We start from the raw sequence: 19,404 nt of genomic DNA on the forward strand, positions 1-19,404 counted from the left end.
AAATTCAAATTCAAAATTAAAAATCATTTAATTCAACTTAGATGTCAGCATAACACACTTGTTGAATGTTAAAATATAAATAAAATTTTTAACTCTACCACCGGTTCCAAAAAGAGCCACAGTCCTGAGAAGAACCGGCGAAACAAACTCAGCGGTTTTTTCTATTTTTTTTGTTTTTTCTCATTTTTTTTGTTTTTTAGTAGAAAAACAAGTAGAAAAATACAATAAAAAAAAAATAATGAAAAATTAAAAGGCCAGGAGCGAACGCCTCATTCTCACGTAGTGCCATCTAGTAAATAATCCTTAACTTTATAATATGCATAGTTGCACAAACGTTCCTTGACAGTTTTCTTAAATCTATGAACAGGTAGTAATTGAACGTTTTGTGGGATCTTGTTGAAAAGTTGTACTCCCAGCCGCCTAAAAGAGTTGCTTATAAACGATCCAAGATACTATACGGTATGTCGGAGTCAATATTTCAGTGAAAGATATTCAATATATTCGGAGACCGGGCGTGTTTGTTTCTCTTTTATTTGTTCGTTGTTTTTCTTATTTGTTTACGACATTTATGAAATTAATACTGGCTTAAGGCCGTGGAATGTATGACGTTTGCATGTTGACTTCCTTGTTCAATTATCGTAAATACAATTCGGTCAATATTTACTCTGAGTCGTTTGAGCGATCCAGTTTAATTGACAGCCTTTTTAATACGCTTTCGTCGAACCCGTTGCTAGCGACGAAGGGCTCGACGAGTAAATTAACCCACAGACACACAGCCCACTGAGTTTCGCGCCGAATCTTCTCGGTGGGTCGCGTTTCCGATCCGGTGGTAGATTCTGCGAAGCACTGCTCATGCTAGGGCCAGTGTTAGCACCACTCCGGTTTGAGGCCTGTGAGCTCACCTACACATTAGGGCGAAGCTGATATAGCCTCTCAAGGCTATCAGCATAGGTAAGAAAAAAAAGACATATATTATGTTAGTATCTATATTAGTATGTAACGGAATATTTGAACACGATTTTGATCCCCTTCAAAACGTCGGATTAACTCGAAATTTGGTATACTTGTTGTATATCATTAAAAAAAGAAGACGAAATTCGTTCAGTTTGCTGCTGTTTTTGCATGTCTTTTTGAAATGAAGCTTCTTTAGGGCGCATGAGGGTAAACTTTTTACAGATGTAACGTCACGCAGGTATGCAACGGAAGTGTCGAAAATTTTTAATACAGCGCCATCTATGAGATTTTTTAATACTAACGTGCGTATGGAACCTCTTGTAGTGAATTTCAATTTAGGATTATACGTGACGTTAAAATATCGATTCACAGAGGGCGCTACCTCATACTATAAAAGATGATTTACAATTATTTACTAATGACAAAATTTTACATAATATACTTAGACATTTAGGATAATAATTGTATTTTAATTTTTGAAGGTTTCACTTCTAACACGTGTGAATTGCACACATGTTAATTTTTTTATTTATCTTTCATGTTTATAACTGTAATGGAATTCCGTGTGTCCCTGCCGTATTCCAAAGCTCATATTAAGTTAACTAACTAATAAATCTAAATCGCAATTTGCATGATCACATCCGCTAATAATTCCGATGAAACGTTCCCGACTAATTATCGAAACGCCAAATTGCAATGCGTCTATTGTTTGTCATCGCTATGATTCAGTAACTTTGTTACGCATTCAATCGAAATGTTAAATCATATTCAATGGTATCAATCTCTCCATAGGCAGACGAGCACATTGTCAATCTGCTGCTAGTCTTTGTAGTCATAGTCTATTTTTAATACGATTTTATTAGCTTCATACATATGTCATACCCGATCGTGTAGACCGAATGGTAAACAGTCGACGTCGCCCAAAATACGCCATTATGGATCCTCCTGATCCATTAACGGTGCTTTTAGGTACCACAAGCATCGGTCACCGTCCTCGTCGAACCCGTCGCTTGCGACGAAGGGCTCGACGAGCGAATTAACCCATAGACACAGCCCACTGAGTTTCTCGCCGGATCTTCTCAGTGGGTCGCGTTTCCGATCCGGTGGTAGGTTCTGCGAAGCACTGCTCTTGCTAGGGCCAGTGTTAGCACCACTCTGGTTTGAGCCCCGTGAGCTCACCTACAAACGTTAGGGTGAAGCTGAAATAGCCTCTCAAGGCTATCAGCATAGGTAGGAAAAAAATACATAATAATATGTTAGTTTCTATATTAGTATGTAACGAAATATGTGAACATGATTTTCACCCCCATCAAAACGTCAGATTAACTCGAAATTTGGCAAACTTATCAAGAACCGATGACAATTCAATATTTAAAAACAGTTAGACCCGTTATTTACTTTCGGCAGTCAAAACAACACATTTGAGCGTCTTCTTTTTTTCACTTAGCAAATAGGAAACTCTTGTATTTGCCTGAAAGTACGTTAATGAATAATATAAGATACTTAAATGCTACTTAAATTAAAAAATGAAAAATAGATAATAGCTTAAATCAAAACTAAAAAACACGCTTTTTAATAGAAAATCCGACTAATTTTGTGAAAATAAAGTTATTTTTAATAAGAACGTGTTTTTTTTAAACTATTATATATTATTGATGACTTGGGCTAATGAGCTCACGGCCCAGCTGATGTTAAGCGTTTTCCGGAGTCTATAGACATCGCAACCTGAAACAAGTCACTTTATGTCGTGAATTCAGAGTCACAATTGGGCAGTAGATTTCCCATCCATCAACCAGTTCACTGTATCTTTTCATAGTATTTGCAGTAACCAGTGTACAATATGTAACCCCTCTATGCTGAATCTTCCCCATTTGCTACCAATCATCACTACTCTGCCTATATCGGCCGCGAAGAAATAATCATGGGTTCCCGCTTGAAGGATAGCTTAGCTACTAAACAATTGAAGCTGAGCTCATTTCTCATATGGATAATGGAATTGAGAATGTAACGTTTACAATTTTCGGTACCCGCTTAATGCTAGGCGACACAAAATGTAGCAGAGATGATAGTTCCCAATAAGACGTCAATGCGTAGGTAACAGACAATATGTAAAAAAAAACAGTGTTCGCGTGAAAAGCCTCAGACTCCAATAAATATTTTTTTAATTTTTTATCTATGACTAATGTCATTGTGTCACCGTCTTGAAAAATTGTCTTTACTCAATACACTCTCTATGGAAAACGCAAGCATATTTTAATTTACTCTCGATCCAGTCAAGAAAATCAGTAAGGAATAAGGAAATGAAACCCATTTGCGGAAACAAATAATTATGTTACATCACGGGATTGGAACGCGTCATTCGCGTTTGGACTAGCCTAGGTCGAATGCAGTCCGCGTTAGCACAACGAGATCCATCGATAAATATTTATTACTAGGTAAATTAAGCCGTGATTGAACGGCGCCTGCAATCATGCAAATACGTACGAAAATTCATTGTGATGCAGATTTGGGAGTTAGGGCATTATGGTACTGAGATCGCGATTGATAACGTTTGACGCCAAAACGACATTCTCCTGTGGATGTTCTGCTTAGTTCATAGCATGAAATAATATTGTTGTTTCTTTTAATGTTTCAATAGAACAAAATTCCGCACATGCTACTGCATTTGTTTTTAGTCTGTTTAACTCAACAGCTGCGTTAGTTGGATTGATAGGACCTCTTGTGAATCCGCGCAGGTAGGTACTACCGCTCTGCCTATTTCTGTCGTGAAGCAGTAATGCGTTTCGGTTTGAGGGGCAGCCGTTGTAACTATACTTGAGACTTTAGAGCTTATATATAAGAAATATAAACCGTTTATAAGAAAGCCCGCTCGTTCGAATTTAGGTGCTTACTCTCCCTTAAACAGAATCCTTTGGGACTACAATAATGTCCACGGTAGCGCGGTCTCCGTCAATGTTCCTTTGGAGTTGTCCGATTGCGCTGAACTTATTTTAAGTGAAATAGATGTTTTTTCTGATTGTCTCACTACTTACAGGAAAAATCTGTCGCGGATCATCTCCCAATTAAATTAATCTTAAGCAATGAATGAAATGTATTCAAATCTTAGCTGTATATTTTTTTTATTTTTGATGTTAATGCGCTGTCGATTGCACCTATCGACTGTCCCTACGTATAATATCGAAATTGAAAAACGGTACTTTACAGGAGAGCACTTTGAAGTTAATTTTGTGTACCAAATTGTCATTTATTGGCCTATCTGCAAATAATTTCAGATATATGGTAAACTTTTACTGGCAGTTAAATGTATATGTCATTTTATCCCAAATTCTTCATAGTTTTTGAGAAATGTTAGTTTCGATACTTTACTACGTTAATCAATTAGCGTGAACAATCGAAACGGTCCGTTTCGATTATTTACTTGGGAACTGTTTTATCAAAATTATCGAATGTGACTCTTTCGATATTTTACGTTGTACATTTAAATTAAGAAATTATCGGAAGTGTCACTTTCGATACAGTACGTCAAAGTATTTTATACGTTTCGATACTTGGCCTGTAAAACGATTTTAATTAAAACAAAGGCAAACAAGTTTAGTTTACTAAGGTTTTAATTGATTTCATTTTAATTTATAAAATGAAATCAATTAAATTCATAACTAATATTGCAATCACAGATTTACGTTTAATATAATGATATCAAATGAAACACACTTTTATTCTTCAGTTAGTTAAAAATAAAATATAGAAAAAACAAACTTCTTTGAATAAAATATGAACATACTTAATTCTACAAAGTAAAAACTAAACAAAATAAAAGCTTTAAATTAACTTAAAATCCAATAACATTCGCATTTCTTAGAGTAATACTAATAATGATTTAGTATTCTTATTAAAATAAACATTTCTTATAATTTCTTCTATAAATAATCATAAAAAATTTAAATACTGAATAAAGGGAAGTTTTAAAAAGGGACGTCTTAAAAATTAAACTAAAGCAGTTAACATAACAGATTCAGGTAAGTACAGACTGTAGGATAACTGTAATATTGTATTTAGTCTGAATCGTCAGTCTTCTTCAAATGTGTTCCTGCTATATTTCAAATTCTTATAATAACTATAATATTCTTTGGGTATGACTCCAGTGCTACTTAAATGAATTATATCCTTATATGTATTTAGCTTCAGGTAATGGTTTGACTATAAAATTTATTTAATTCGATATTAATTACTTGCCTTCTTCCATGACTTCTTGTTTCTATTTTGGTGTTTAAGCATGAAGGATTATCTTTAAGCTTGTATTTAAAATATAAACAATTTGGATCATCTTTACGCACACTAATTTCTTTAATAAAAATAAATTCCACTTCATATTTTCGTTTCTAAAATCTTTTTTCCACTTGCGATCATCCAATATAGCTTTAAAATTAAAAAGGTCATCTTGAGTCATTTCCACTACATTATATGGGGTTTTATTAGTTTTACACAAACGCACTAACGCAAACCATTGATCTGGTATGTATATCAGTTCATTTAGATTTCCTTCGTTCTGCGTGTGCCCTTGCTCTAAAAAGCGATGAGTAATATCGATTTTATATTATTTTGCCAGTTACATATATGAAGAGTATATTATTCGGTTACGGGATTTGGCCCGCGCAATTATCGGACCAAAAGAGAAATTCCTTGACACCTTACTTTACTTTTCTGTTATCAAAATGAAGTAAGCAACTGCTTACTTCATTTGCTCCCCTTTTGCCTGTGCACTCTGTCTACATATAACACGCCTCTTCCTTCTTTCCAGTATGAAATAAAATAAAAGTGTACACACAGAGCTTCCGTTTATAATAAAATAATCAATCCCACGTTACCATGAGGACGATTCAAAAATTTCTGGAAATCAAATGTGGCACAAAGGTTTCAGACCACTTTTGAGCAATAATTTTATCATTATTTTTAAAGTCTCTAGCAACAGTTTTAGTCTCAATAATTATGTTTGTTATAGGCGCTAATTTGCTCTTCAGTTGGAGAGTTTTCGTTAGAAAAACTGTGGCATTGGTCACATATATCCTATTCATGTTTTCATTAATTATGTCTGTATACTGGCGTAAAGTTTGCGCTTTGTTATTATAGAGATGAAGATTGTCCCACCCATTATATAAAGAAAACATTTTCCTCATTGATAAGTTGTTATCTAAATAAAGCTTGCTACTATTTTTTCGGGTGTAATGGGATTCAACTGGTTGCAAAGTGGCTACATGATCAGATACACTTTGAATAATATTAGAATCTATCTTAACTATATGGTTGCTTTCATCTGTTATCTGGTAAAGTGATACCTTCCTGATTTAGTTTTTGATGAGCAGTACGGACGAATTGATCCGTAATCGACAAGGTGCTCAAAAAAGTTTTAAGACTAACACGTCTATATTCGCAGGGATAGTTTTGATTTTCGACTGGATCTGGTAAAAAATACTGAGTGGTAAACTGTCTTCTAGATGTACTTTCAGTGGTAAAACGGCGCTTGTTTAACTTTTTGGTAAATTTGTTAATAAAATTCAATTTTTTAGCATGGTCAGCCAATTGCCAAAAACTTGTATGAATTTTCTGACGAGTTGTTTCATTAAAATGTTCGCAGCAGTTTAATTTACAAGTTGCTTTATAAATCGGTCCCATTCCTTTTTTATTATGTACCTTTTCATTCCTGTTAATATATTGTTGACCAGTATTCACTACAATTTTTCTTTTAACATCTATCCAGTTGTCTTTGCACCTTTTCCTTTCCTCCTTTTCTTTTTTTGCTTGGGTTAACTTTAAAAGTAGATTTTATTTTTTTAACTGTAGATGACAAGTCACCTTCCAACAAGGTTATAAGTGAAGACTCACATTCAGTTCAGTTCGATTCAGTTATAAGTGACGCGGCACTAGGTACGGCCATATTAGGAGAAACTATAATAGTGTCCATGTATCAAATAAGTTAATAAAACAGAAATTGATTTGTAAAAAATATAGTTCTGTTGATATGTTATAACATAAATTAATAAAACATAGAAATTGATTTTAAGAAAAGTAATATTCTATAGTAGATATATCGAATATAAAAATAAAAAGAATATAATTCCGAATGAAATCATCGAAAGTGGTATTTTCGATAGGCTCATTGACAAATATACCCGCGTATAATAATGAATGTACCAGATTCGATTACACAAGGAAATTAAACATCAGCGAATAATATCGAAACTGTCACTTTCGATACTCCAAAAAAAATGTTAATCGACGTACAAAATCGAATTTGGGACTTTCGATAGTATGCTTCGGGTAAATGACATTTACTTTAAAAAACATTGTTTTTGAGGTAAACTTAATTAATCACAGAATATTGTTAAGGAAATCAGATTAAAAAACAAGGAAAAAATAAACATCATGCACTCGGAATTAATAAATCTGTTAATATACTTATCAGTTTTCCGTTAGAACCACATTACTTCAAAATTGCGTCGGAACGCGCGGGCGCGCGGGGCACCGCGTATAGCAACGAAAGCGGTAGTTTCGTCCTGCACGCACGCTTCTTGTATCCGCGTATAGTACCGAAATTAAACATTCGATTTTTTACGCTGAATGATTTGTTAAGTATCGATATTATACTCATTGAAAAAATGGTTTAATATGTATTTTATAGCTTTTTCTCTTTTTTGTGTGAAAATATACATAAAAAGAAATATCTTAGTGTCATAAAAAAAAAACGCAAATTTTCAGTTTCGATACTGTACGTAGGGACAGTCGCTATAATTGAGGTGACATCTGCCATGAACTTTTGTCAATTTGTCAATGTTTTGTATTGATGATCACTTTGTTGGTGCGACTTAATAAATAAATAAATAAATAAATATATCAAGATGGGTGGCGCATTTACGCTGTAGATATCTATGGGCTCCAGTAACCACTAAACACCAGGTGGGCTGTGAGCTCGTCCACCCATCTAAGCAATAAAAAAAAACTGTGAAGACGGCAACGAACGCTTTCGTGTTTTTTTTTGCATTTCTCTGTGAACGGGCTTATGACCTCTAGACGTAAATGCCTCCACCCACCACGAGACATGAGATCGAATTATCGAATTTACTCCATTACCCGAATTCTGTCTTCGACCCCACTTCAAAGCTGTGTGCTTAGTGCGTTTTTTTTAACGTTCCCGATAGCGTAAAAGTTAACTCAAATTTGTATGCAGTTGGAACAGCGCCCCTAGCGGCAAACGTAGGTAAACGTTCCAGCTCCATACAAATTGGAGTTAACTTTTACGCTATCGAGAACGTTAAAAAACTCGCTCTATGCACCCTGTACTTTGCAGCAAAATAGGCGGGATGTTTATTTTTAAATACATTATCAGGAAGGAAAAAGTTGACCCATTTTCCGTTGCAAAAAAAAAGCTTGAAAACATAACAAAAAAAAAAAAAACTTAATTATCGGTTAATACGATACTTAACGGTATAATAAACAACGCTTCATCCATATTAACGTTTATAACCATATACTCGGTAATATGGTGTAAGCCTTGCATAGTAATTAAAATATTATCGGGTCGGTTCACATCATAATCATAATTAATGTTACTGCGTTAATTAACCGGTTTAATCGAATATCGGATATGGAGATTATCGATTTTGTCGTGTTTTTTCTTTTAGTACGAAAGGATTTGTGGTCGCGTTGATCCGTAAGCGAGTCTGAAACTATTTGTTATAATAGCTTATTGTTTTGCTCACAAGAATATGCCGTAATCTGCATAATTATTTACTGGTGGTAGGACCTCTTGTGAGTCCGCGCGGGTGGGTACCACCACCCTGCCTATTTCTGCCGTGAAGCAGTAATGCGTTTCGGTTTGAAGGGTGGGGCAGCCGTCGTTACTATACTTGAGACCTTAGAACTTGTATCTCAAGGTGGGTGGCGCATTTACGTTGTGGATGTCTATGGGCTCCAGTAACCACTTAACATCAGGTGGGCTGTGAGCTCGTCCACACATCTAAGCAATAAAAAAAAAAAAAAAAATTAGTAGTAGAGTAGTAGTAGTAAACTTAACGGTTGGTTAAGTTCAACAAATTGTCGATTTTTTTTTTTATTGCTTAGATGGGTGGACGAGGACGCCTAGACGCGCCACCCACCTTGAGATACAAGTTCTAAAGTCTCAGTATAGTTACAACGGCTGCCCCGCCCTTCAAACCGAAACGCATTACTGTTTCACGGCAGAAATAAGCAGGGCGGTGGTACCTATCCGCGCGGACTCACAAGTGGTCCTACCACCAGTAATTACGCAAATTATAATTTTAGCTCCACCTTCGGCTATTAGATTCACTAGTAAGACCTAGTCCACCATATGCATCATATTCTATGCACCTATGCACCATAAAATAATTCGATAGGAAATTCAGAGGTTGATTCTGAGTAGTTGCTGTTCTATGGTAGCCGATGAATTCAAATTATTACCTGGAACAATCCGTAGCTAGAGTAGGAGTTGTTGTGGTTCGTAATCTTCTCGGTTGTTCTGCTGCTCATATGCTCTATGAGGCATACCCCTGATAGACAAAAAAATATCTATATATTAATACGTGAAGCAAAAACTTTGTACTCCTTTTTACGAAAATTTCGCGGACGGAGGAGTATAAAATTTCCCACACTTATAGAGAATATAGAGAAGGAGTGCAGAATTTTTATTTATTTATTGTGCATAAAAAATACATTAAATCAATAAGTAAAAACATTACATACACTACCATGTACTTGACACACACACGCATGCATACTATTTGTTTATGTCAAACTTTTCATATTGCTTATAGTCGGTGGTCAAATTGAGAATAGATTAAATATTGTTTGTCTATATTGATATTTGTCTATAGTGTAGTCTTGCTGAAATCTCTGAGAAGTACTAGATGATGACCTGAGATTTTGACTCTGAGATATTTTTGATAACGCCATCTTGTTGTGTCTTTAAAGCGGTTAGTTGCCCTCAATTAAGAAAAATAGTATTACTATTCGCCAATAGATGTCGGGAAGAGTTGATTATTGAAAACACGAATAAAACAACATTTTCTGAAAATAAATCGTAGCTAGATCGATTTATCGCCCCCGAAATCCCCTGTATACTAAATTTTATGAAAATCGTTGGAGCCGTTTCCGAGATTCAGATTATATATACAAGAATTGCTCGTTTAAAGGTATAAGATAAGATAATAGTCTTTGACAATAGAATCATAATAGTCTACAAACATATAATTTCAATTAATTATACTCGAATTTCGACTACCGGGGGACCATTAGTATATATTAAAACACGTGTTTCTGAGAATCACAAAACAAAACTCCAAACTACACGCTCCGTCTTTTGGATAACCATCCATTTAAGATATCGTAAGATATTGTCCGGCAACTGGAGCCATTAAAAACAAATTGCTCCCCAAAGCACACTGGCACTGTTTCAATTGATACGAAAACATTAAGTGATTACTGGTGGTAGGACCTCTTGTGAGTCCGCACGGGTAGGTACCACCGCCCTGCCTATTTCTGCCGTGAAGCAGTAATGCGTTTCGGTCTGAAGGGTAGGGCAGCCGTTGTAACTATACTGAGATCTTACAACTTATATCTCAAGGTGGGTGGCGCATTTACGTTGTAGATGTCTATGGGCTCCAGTAACCACTTAACACCAGGTGGGCTGTGAGCTCGTCCATCCATCAAAGCAATATAAAAAAAATGTGTCGTCGTGGCCTAACGGATAAGACGTCCGGTGCATTCGTGTTGAAGCGATGCACCGGTGTTCGAATCCCGCAGGCGGGTACCAATTTTTCTAATGAAATACGTACTCAACAAATGTTCACGATTGACTTCCACGGTGAAGGAATAACATCGTGTAATAAAAATGAAACCCGCAAAATTATAATTTGCGTAATTACTGGTGGTAGGACCTCTTGTGAGTCCGCACGGGTAGGTACCACCGCCCCGCCTATTTCTGCCGTGAAGCAGTAATGCGTTTCGGTTTGAAGGGTGGGGCAGCCGTTGTGACTATACTGAGACCTTAGAACTATATCTCAAGGTGTGTGGCGCATTTACGTTGTAGATGTCTATGGGCTCCAGTAACCACTTAACATCAGGTGGGCTGTGAGCTCGTCCACACAGCTAAGCAATAAAAAAAAAAAAAAAAAAAAAAAAAAAGTGATTGAAATTTGTTGCTATCACAGCCGTTATTCCCGCACCGCCTGAGCTCTTGAAGACTCCCACAAAAAAACCACTAACACCCTTGTTTAGTTACTCGAATCTCGAGCGAAAGGCTGCGTTGATTTCTGTCTCCCTAATACTATTATTGGAAGAGGACTATTGATTTATCATATTATTATGTATGGCCCAAGTGTCTTTCGCGCCTCCAAATTTCATAGGACTGTGAGGAATATGATCTATACTATGATATAATATATAATAATAATATTATAAAGAGGAAAGATTTGTTTGTTTGTTTGTATTGAATAGGCTCCGAAACTACCGAACCGATTTGAAAAATTCTTTCACTGTTTGGAAGCTACACTATTCCCGAGTGACATCTATACTAATATTATAAAGAGGAAAGATTTGTTTGTTTGTTTGTTTCGAATAGGCTCCGAAACTACTGGACCGATTTGAAAAATTCTTTTTCCATTAGAAGCCGACATTGTCCCTGATGAACATAGGCTACTTTTTTTATTCTTTTTTTATTTTATTTTTTTGGTTTCATGTGTGTTTTAATGTTTCCGAAGCGAAGCGAGGGCGGGTCGCTAGTAGGCTATAATCTTATTTGAAAAAAATTAGGGATCCTTACTAAAACTCCAATAATGTAACCCAAGGTGAAACAAAATTACCTAATATATTCTTTATATCGCGTGCCCTGCGAAAACTATTGATGATAGAATAAAATAAAGTACTACGACTTTGTAGAACACATTATTATTTACAAAAAGCGTCGCGACAGCATATGTCTAACTATTATAGTTATGCCGCAATAAGTGTTCTTTTATTTTAAAAAATAAAACAACGTCAAATATCGTTGAAATTTTTGTTAGAGACCCGAGTGGAGCCGGAACGGGCCGCTAGTTTATTAATAAAGAAATGTTATTTTCTAAGCTACAAATAAATACAAGTAATTCTTATTTGCTCAAAAGAATTATTTTTTTAACAACGTTATTTTTTTATGTTAATTAAAATGGTAACGATACGATGAAAATTCAATTTGAAATTTGGAGTCGGAGTTCGCGGAAAGGCTCAGGAAAATGAAAAGCTTCCCGAAAACCGTGGAAATGTACTTAATTTTCAAAAAAGAAAATAAAACCTCTTCGGATCTGTAATCCAGACGAAAAACTGCCTTGTTTAAAATTCAAGGTTTGACCTTAAATAAAGCCGGCAAAGTCGAAAGGATTTCCTTGAAGTTTATGAAAGTAAAATTAAATAAATCCAATTGTTTGACTGGATGAATATTTAATTATGAGATTTTCAATTGGATTTCGTTCCGCTTGAAATTTATTCAGCGAATTGTTTAGATATAATATGTCCTCTATGGTCCGATTGGGTATCACCGTACTGCCCATTTTGGTAGTAATTTTTCGAAGGGTATATCTATATAGGCAAATGTATTAATATTGTATACAACAGTAACATATAAAGGTATTGTGTTATCTTTGCCTATATATAGGTATTTTATCCTTTAGGTTCATTTTATGATTTGTTTTCTTATTAATGAATAATATTATATAATTATAATATAGGTATTCCCTAAGTATACACTTACTTATTCTAGGTATACACCTTTTTCGAATGTCAATAAGAAAAAAAATCACAAAATGAATCTAAATCTTAAGAAGTTATGGTTGAATTTCGATCATCGAGAAACACACTAGAAAGTATACCTAAAAGCGGAGTTTACCTGAATATATAAACATATGTTATTTTTTAAATTTTTATTTCAGTAAAAACCATACATTTTGTTAGTATTACTTATAATATATTATGTTAGTAAGTAGCACATAAGTATTTGACTTTTTATAATAATTTTTTTTAAGTCTATCCCAAACTGTCATGTTATACATGAAGCGATTCTACGAAGCACTGCTCTTGCTAGGGTCAGTGTTAGCAACACTCCCGGTTTGAGCCCCGTGAGCTCACCTACACGTCAAGGAAAAGCTGAAATAGCCTCTCAAGGCTATCAGCATAGGTAGGAGAAAGAAAAAAAGCAACTGTCGTTATATTTGATTCATTTACCTGCTCCGAGATGTGCATAAGTTTTTTTTAAAGTAAAAAAATATAAACAAATAGTTTACGCCGCTAATTCTAAACGAATTTCCGGCTTCGAGCTAAACACGCGTTGCGAGAAAGCCTTGCGATTTCTAATTTGCATAAAGAGGGAACATCGTTCAGTTGACAAAACAGCCCTAAAACCTCTTTCATTTAAGTTTAAAATTTGTTAGAGAATCGCTCTAATTGTTATTGTACTACGTTCGAGGTATGTGTAGTGTATAGTAAAGCAGTTGTCGGTTTTCGGAAGTGTTATTGGAGATTGGCCAACATCACACTCATCCTATTTTTCATTACGGATCCTCCTGATCCATTAACGATGCTTTTAGGCTCCTCAAGCACCGGTCACTGTCTTGTTGAGCCCGTCGCTTGCGACGAAGGGCTCGCTAGTGCCAGTGTTAGCAACACTTCGAAGAACAACATTTCGTTTCTGAACATATCCACACCCATAGAGAGGTGGATATAGTCGCCTCCCGCATCGAGTGAAAGAACGTGGTTGTAACTTCCAGAGGACAGTCGAGCATGGGGCTTTTTGAGCCGCATACTGCAGTCAACGTATTAAATCATTACAATCGATTACCTTACTGTTCATTTCCTATCTCTAAAGTTCATGGAACACAGAAAACGGTGGCACCTTTCGCAATTAATTCAAATTAATACGTTTGCGGACGACTTAAATCAAAAGGGGACGTTTCGCCACAAATAATGGATGGCCCGAGCGAGGGTTTAAGCGTCAAGTTATTCTCAAGTTTAAGTGAACACCGTCATTGAATTCAAAATCTGGTTTATAGGTATTAAGTTTACGATTTGCATTTGTTTCAACTTAGTGATTTTATTTCATGTGTCACATATTCAATACTGCACCATATCATCTGCTAAAGGAATCATTCTTTAGTATCCAATTGGTATTTGGTGTCTTCTTCTGATAACTATGATGATGTATCTCTTACTTGAGCTTGTAGATCAAATTAATTTCAATCATCAATGTTAAGATGTCTGCACTGATTAATTAGTTTGTATTTATCTAAGGGAAGCTCTTTACTAATAATCGACTTGTCGATTAGAAACCATAACTCAGATGCGTGACCATTTGACACACTCATAGTTCATCAGACTATCTGATGATTCGCTTTGAGTTAATGACTAAAAATTGTTTATAATCTTTTTATTTAAGTAACCTAACATCATTAGAGGGTTCATTTAAAATCAACTCACACATCCAAATCTCTGTTCCGAGTATATTTAATTATAGAATCGGTTAGCGAAGCAGCTATATCATACAACACACGCTGCTGTGGAATCTTTAGGGAATTCTGAGTATCTGCCTTTAAAGCACGTACTCGAAGCTAATAATGCAGAACTGCCTCACTTCGGAGAAGCTTTTGTGATGTGTTAAACAAAGATAGCGCAAGTTATTAATGTTATACTAAGCTACTGTGCCAATCTGAAGTTTAAAGGACATAGTTCTAAGTATTAGCTTCTCCTAAGTATTAGCTTAGGATTTTCATCATAAAAAGATAATATAAGTAAGCAATGAATTATGTATATATTTACTGTATTAACTTTCTTAAATAAAGCTCCTAGTTGAGTTACAGCAGATGAATTTAAAAATAAAAACTCTGTTTCTAAACGAAATCTTAAAAAATATCTGTACATAAATAATGAAACTTACAAGTCGGGATCAAAGCTCTTGGAAAGTTGTATCTTAAAAGCTCTCTGGATAGTTGGCATCTCGTGAAAACCTTCGCGTGCCCTTCGGAACTGTGGACTAAGGTCACAGCCAGAAACAGTAGACCGAGATGTGGTGATTGGATCATCTGGGGAACGAAAAATATGGTATTAGGGAATTTTTATTATTTACTTGCGTCATTAAACAAAGAAAAAATCGGTTGTCTGTAAAATCGGTTTACTGACCATAGTTGAACGTGACAACGTCATAAGAAAATACTGATGGAATGGTTACATTTTTCAAAAGAAAATTTTAATTTTATTTGTTTCATGGACAATTGACACAGCATTCACTTTTCACTGAACTTCGTACTTAACGAAAACATGTAAATGTATTATTGTATAGCAGCTGTCCACGCGGATGCATCGCTCACTCAAGTAGGAGCGAGACAGATGTCGAACGCTGCCGAACGCGGAGGCCGATTGTGCCTCTTTGTCCCTCGTTGCGCGCTCTCGCTTGCACTTCAAGCCTTAAATGGAACGCCTCAATGAGTCATGTTTTTTCGTGCGTGCAGTCGGCTCCATCGAATTATAAGACGTTGTCACGTCAAAAATATATATGTCGGAGACGGTCATTAGTTTAGTAGCTAGCCGAAACGCAGCACGATTCCCGAGAGATGGCAGCACGATCGCGGTATCGTCGGAGCTCGGCTAACTTCGTGCTACAACAGAGCCTAGCCGATGGAGGCGCATAGACGCCATCACACTTACCAACCAGCCTTCTTGAAGAGCGGTGCCTCCGTCCTAAGAACTGTCATATGTTTCGTCTGCTAAGCTCGATCACCCTATTCGCCCCTATGATGTCTGACGATGGTGTTAATAATTGTGGTTTCTCCGACATATATTATCGAGCTTAACTGTTCTCCATGTCACCGTTGTATAGTTTGGCGCTGTTTTAATTTCGTATAATATTCGAGTTCAAAGATACCCGTATGAACCGGAGTCTGCAGAGGAATCATTTGCATTACCGGTGCACTCACGGCTTCCACTTGACTAATTAATATGTGGGAAGCGTCGACAGTGCGTTTCCATTGTTCGCTACGACACGTTTTAAGTGGCAAGCGGTTTTCCGAAACAGAGTTCATTCGTGGTATAATAAAATGACGCTTCTTTACAATAAAAAAATTTTTTGTTACACTATTTTTAATTCAAATTTATTAAAATTTATTTTCTGTTTTTTAGTTGGATTTTCTATAAAAGCGTATTTTGTTAGATTTTTTAAACTACTTTTTTTTTTAAATATTAAATTGTCATCGGTTCTTAATAAGTATACCAAATTTCGAGTTAATCCGACGTTTTGAAGGGGGTCAAATTCTTTTTTTTTTTTTTTTTTTTCCTACCTAAGCTGATAGCCCTAGCGGCTATGTCAGCGTAACCCTAACTTTAGTAGGTGAGCTCACGGGGCTCAAACCTGACGATGTTGCTAACACGAACCCTAGCAAGAGCCGTGCTTCGCAGAATCTACCACCGGATCGAAAACGCGACCCACTGAGAAGATCCGGCGAGAAACTCAGTAGGCTGTGTCTGAGAGTTAATTTACTCGTCGAGCCCTTCGTCGCAAGCGACGGGTTCGACGAGAACGGTGACCGGTGCTTGAAGTACCTAAAAGCACCGTCAGTGGATCGGGAGGAGGTCAAATTCATGTTCAAAGATTCCGTTACAAACATACATACATACGTCTGAAGGTAATAAAAGCGTATTAAAAAAGCGTAGCATGACCAGATTTCATTAGTATGTTTAAATAGATTGTCAGAAGTATGACGGAGCATTGCTAGATCACCTCTATACTAATTTGACTGATTGATTTTTTGTTACTTAAGCAATAGTCAGCCCAATAGCAGACCCAATCCGAACTTCACTTGGATATGATAAATTTTGACTGTTTATTTTCTCAACCTTCCAAAATACTATTTAAGCCGAATTTTTTTATTGCTTAGATGGGTGAACGAGCTCACAGCCCAACTGGTATTAAGTGGTTACTGGAGCCCATAGACAACTATAACGTAAATCCGCCACCCACCTTGAGTTATAAGTTCTAAGGTCTCAAGTATAGTTACAGCCGATGCATAAAACTAAAGAATATTTCATCGCGAATCTTAGTATAATGGAAACGAACAGATAGCGACGGAAAGAACACGTACGCGAACAACGTTCAAATAAAACATCTTAACTGCGGCTACTTTACGGTTTCCCACTGACAAAATACTACCGGAATTGCCTTACTTATTATTTATTGAAGCTATTGTTACTAAAGTATAACGCTCGGCGTAAATAATCGGAATCCCGCCGAAATTGTGGAAGTTCTAGCTTCAACGATTGCAAAGCAATAACACATTGTAATAAAAATGAAACCCGCAAAATTATAATTTGCGTAATTACTGGTGGTAGGACCCCCTGTGAGTCCGCGCGGGTGGGTACCACCACCCTGCCTATTTCTGCCGTAAATGTCTATGGGCTACAGTAACCACTTAACACCAGGTGGGCTGTGAGCTCGTCCACGCATCTAGCAATAAAAAAAAATTGTAATATCGGCCGTGTCAGTCAATTTCGGATCTATCGTCTTAAGAGTTAGTAAGCGACTTATATTATTCTCTTACTTATATGAAATTTTATTTATTGTTTAATTTTCTTTTCAATCACAATAATTCTTGGAAACCTAGAGGAATACCTGAAGTACTGGAGGACAAGAGGGAATGCGATGTCGCTGACGAGGATGTCGAAGACAGAGCTAAATGTAGGAGACAAATAAGGAAAGCTGACCCCATCACCATGTGAGATGAATAGCTAGGAAAATCGAACTCGACAAAGAGGTCGACGTGCAACCTAACCAATGCATCAGCCCGCTGAGTTTCGCGCCGGATCTTCTCAGCGGGTCGTGATTCCGATCCGGTAGTAGATTAATTCGCGAAGTAGTTGCTCTTGAGTTGTTAGGTCTCCTTTGGAGGCGCTCGGGCAGCTGTTAGCAAATCCCACCCCTTCTGGCTGAGCCTTTGCTCGCCCACCTGCCCTGGTGAAACTGGAAAGGCCTCTGGGCCACCAGTAATCCATCAATCATACGACATATAGGTCTATATCGCCTATGCATATGAGGAATACCAGGGGCATAACGAGGACTATCCTCAAACCTCATTTTGAAGTTCGAAGAACGATGTGTCACGGCGTTCTGGAAGTAGTCGAGGAAATCATTCCACGGTCGCAATCGACCTCAAGGAATTGCATCTGAAGTGAAAACTTATTTAGCGCCATGATTGTGTGATTTGCAATTGGATTAAAAGTTGAAGGGGAAACTAAATTTAATGAACATTACGATTTTATTAACAAATTATGAATGCAATGTAATGTAAAATTCAAAATTGAACAACTTCAAAATAAACAACAACAACAACAACAACAACACTAATAATGAGCGCTGTATTGTTTGGAGACTGTAGCGAGAACAATTTGTGTGCATAACCTTCTAGAACTACCGTGGATGCCCGCGGCCGACTTCCGTTTCATAACTCGCTCTAGTCCGTCGAAACACGAAGTTTCACGTTTTCGTAAAGGCACGGTCTAGATTTGTATTTTAAAATATAATAAAGTTAATAATTATTAATGAAATAATAATTATTAAACAAATTAATAAGTATTACAAATAAATAATAATAATTAAACAAATTAATAAGTATTACAAATAAATAATTATTATTAAACAAATTAATAAGTATTACAAATAAATAATAATTATTAAACAAATTAATAAGTATTACAAATAAATAATTATTATTAAACAAATTAATAAGTATTACAAATAAATATTAATTATTAAACCAATTTAATAATTAATGTTCATATTTATATATCTCTTTCTCTTCTTCAACCCGTGTCCACCCAATGCTGAGTGTAGGTCTTTTCGAATGCACCCCATTCTCTTCGGTCTCATGCCTTTCTCATCCAGTCTCTACCAACTACTTTGATCGGTCCGCTTCGTTGGCTGTCTGCCCCCGTTAGACTTCCAGTACGAGGTCTCCACTCCAGTACTTTTGTGTACAGTACAGTTGTGTAAAGTATGTATGTAAATGTATGGGAGTGCTCTGAGGAATTGCTTGAGATGATCCCCTCATCTCCTTTTCATCATCGCACTTCCCGCCATCGGAGCAGAGTTCATCCATATTATCTGTAACTGCTGCGTTCATCGACAGTGCGTTTCTAGAGGTCTTTTTTGCCACGCACCATCCGGCTATGGAATGAGCTCCTCTCCACGGTGTTTCCCGAGCGCTATGACATGTCCTTCTTCAAACGAGACTTGTGGAGAGTATTATGCGGTAGGCAGCGGCTTGGCTCTGCTCCTGGCATTGCTGAAATCCATGGGCGACGGTAACCACTCACCATCAGGAAGGCCGTATGGTCGTCTGCCTACAAGGGCAATAAAAAAAATATATAATA

General features: G+C 36.4%; 2 protein-coding genes and 1 pseudogene across 2 annotated transcripts in view; 1 reads left to right on the top strand and 2 right to left on the bottom strand.

Moving 5' to 3' along the window:
• LOC114243414 (Leucine-rich tendon-specific protein) overlaps positions 1-19,404 on the top strand; it is an 85,410-nt gene that overhangs the window by 29,311 nt on the left and 36,695 nt on the right. The window lies entirely within an intron of this gene.
• Positions 1-19,404, bottom strand: part of Llp1 (lysozyme-like protein 1) — a 29,182-nt gene that overhangs the window by 6,880 nt on the left and 2,898 nt on the right. The window contains exons 2-3 of the mRNA XM_089738977.1: positions 14,924-15,068; positions 9,427-9,515 (exon numbers count right to left, since the gene is read on the bottom strand). Of these exons, the coding sequence (XP_089595103.1) occupies positions 9,427-9,515; positions 14,924-15,068 (234 nt within the window). The remainder of the gene's footprint in view (positions 1-9,426; positions 9,516-14,923; positions 15,069-19,404) is intronic.
• LOC149499691 (uncharacterized) lies at positions 5,832-6,886 on the bottom strand (annotated as a pseudogene).

The sequence above is a fragment of the Bombyx mandarina genome, chromosome 28 (genome assembly GCF_030267445.1).
Source record: "Bombyx mandarina strain Sakado chromosome 28, ASM3026744v2".
Lineage (NCBI taxonomy): Eukaryota > Metazoa > Arthropoda > Insecta > Lepidoptera > Bombycidae > Bombyx > Bombyx mandarina.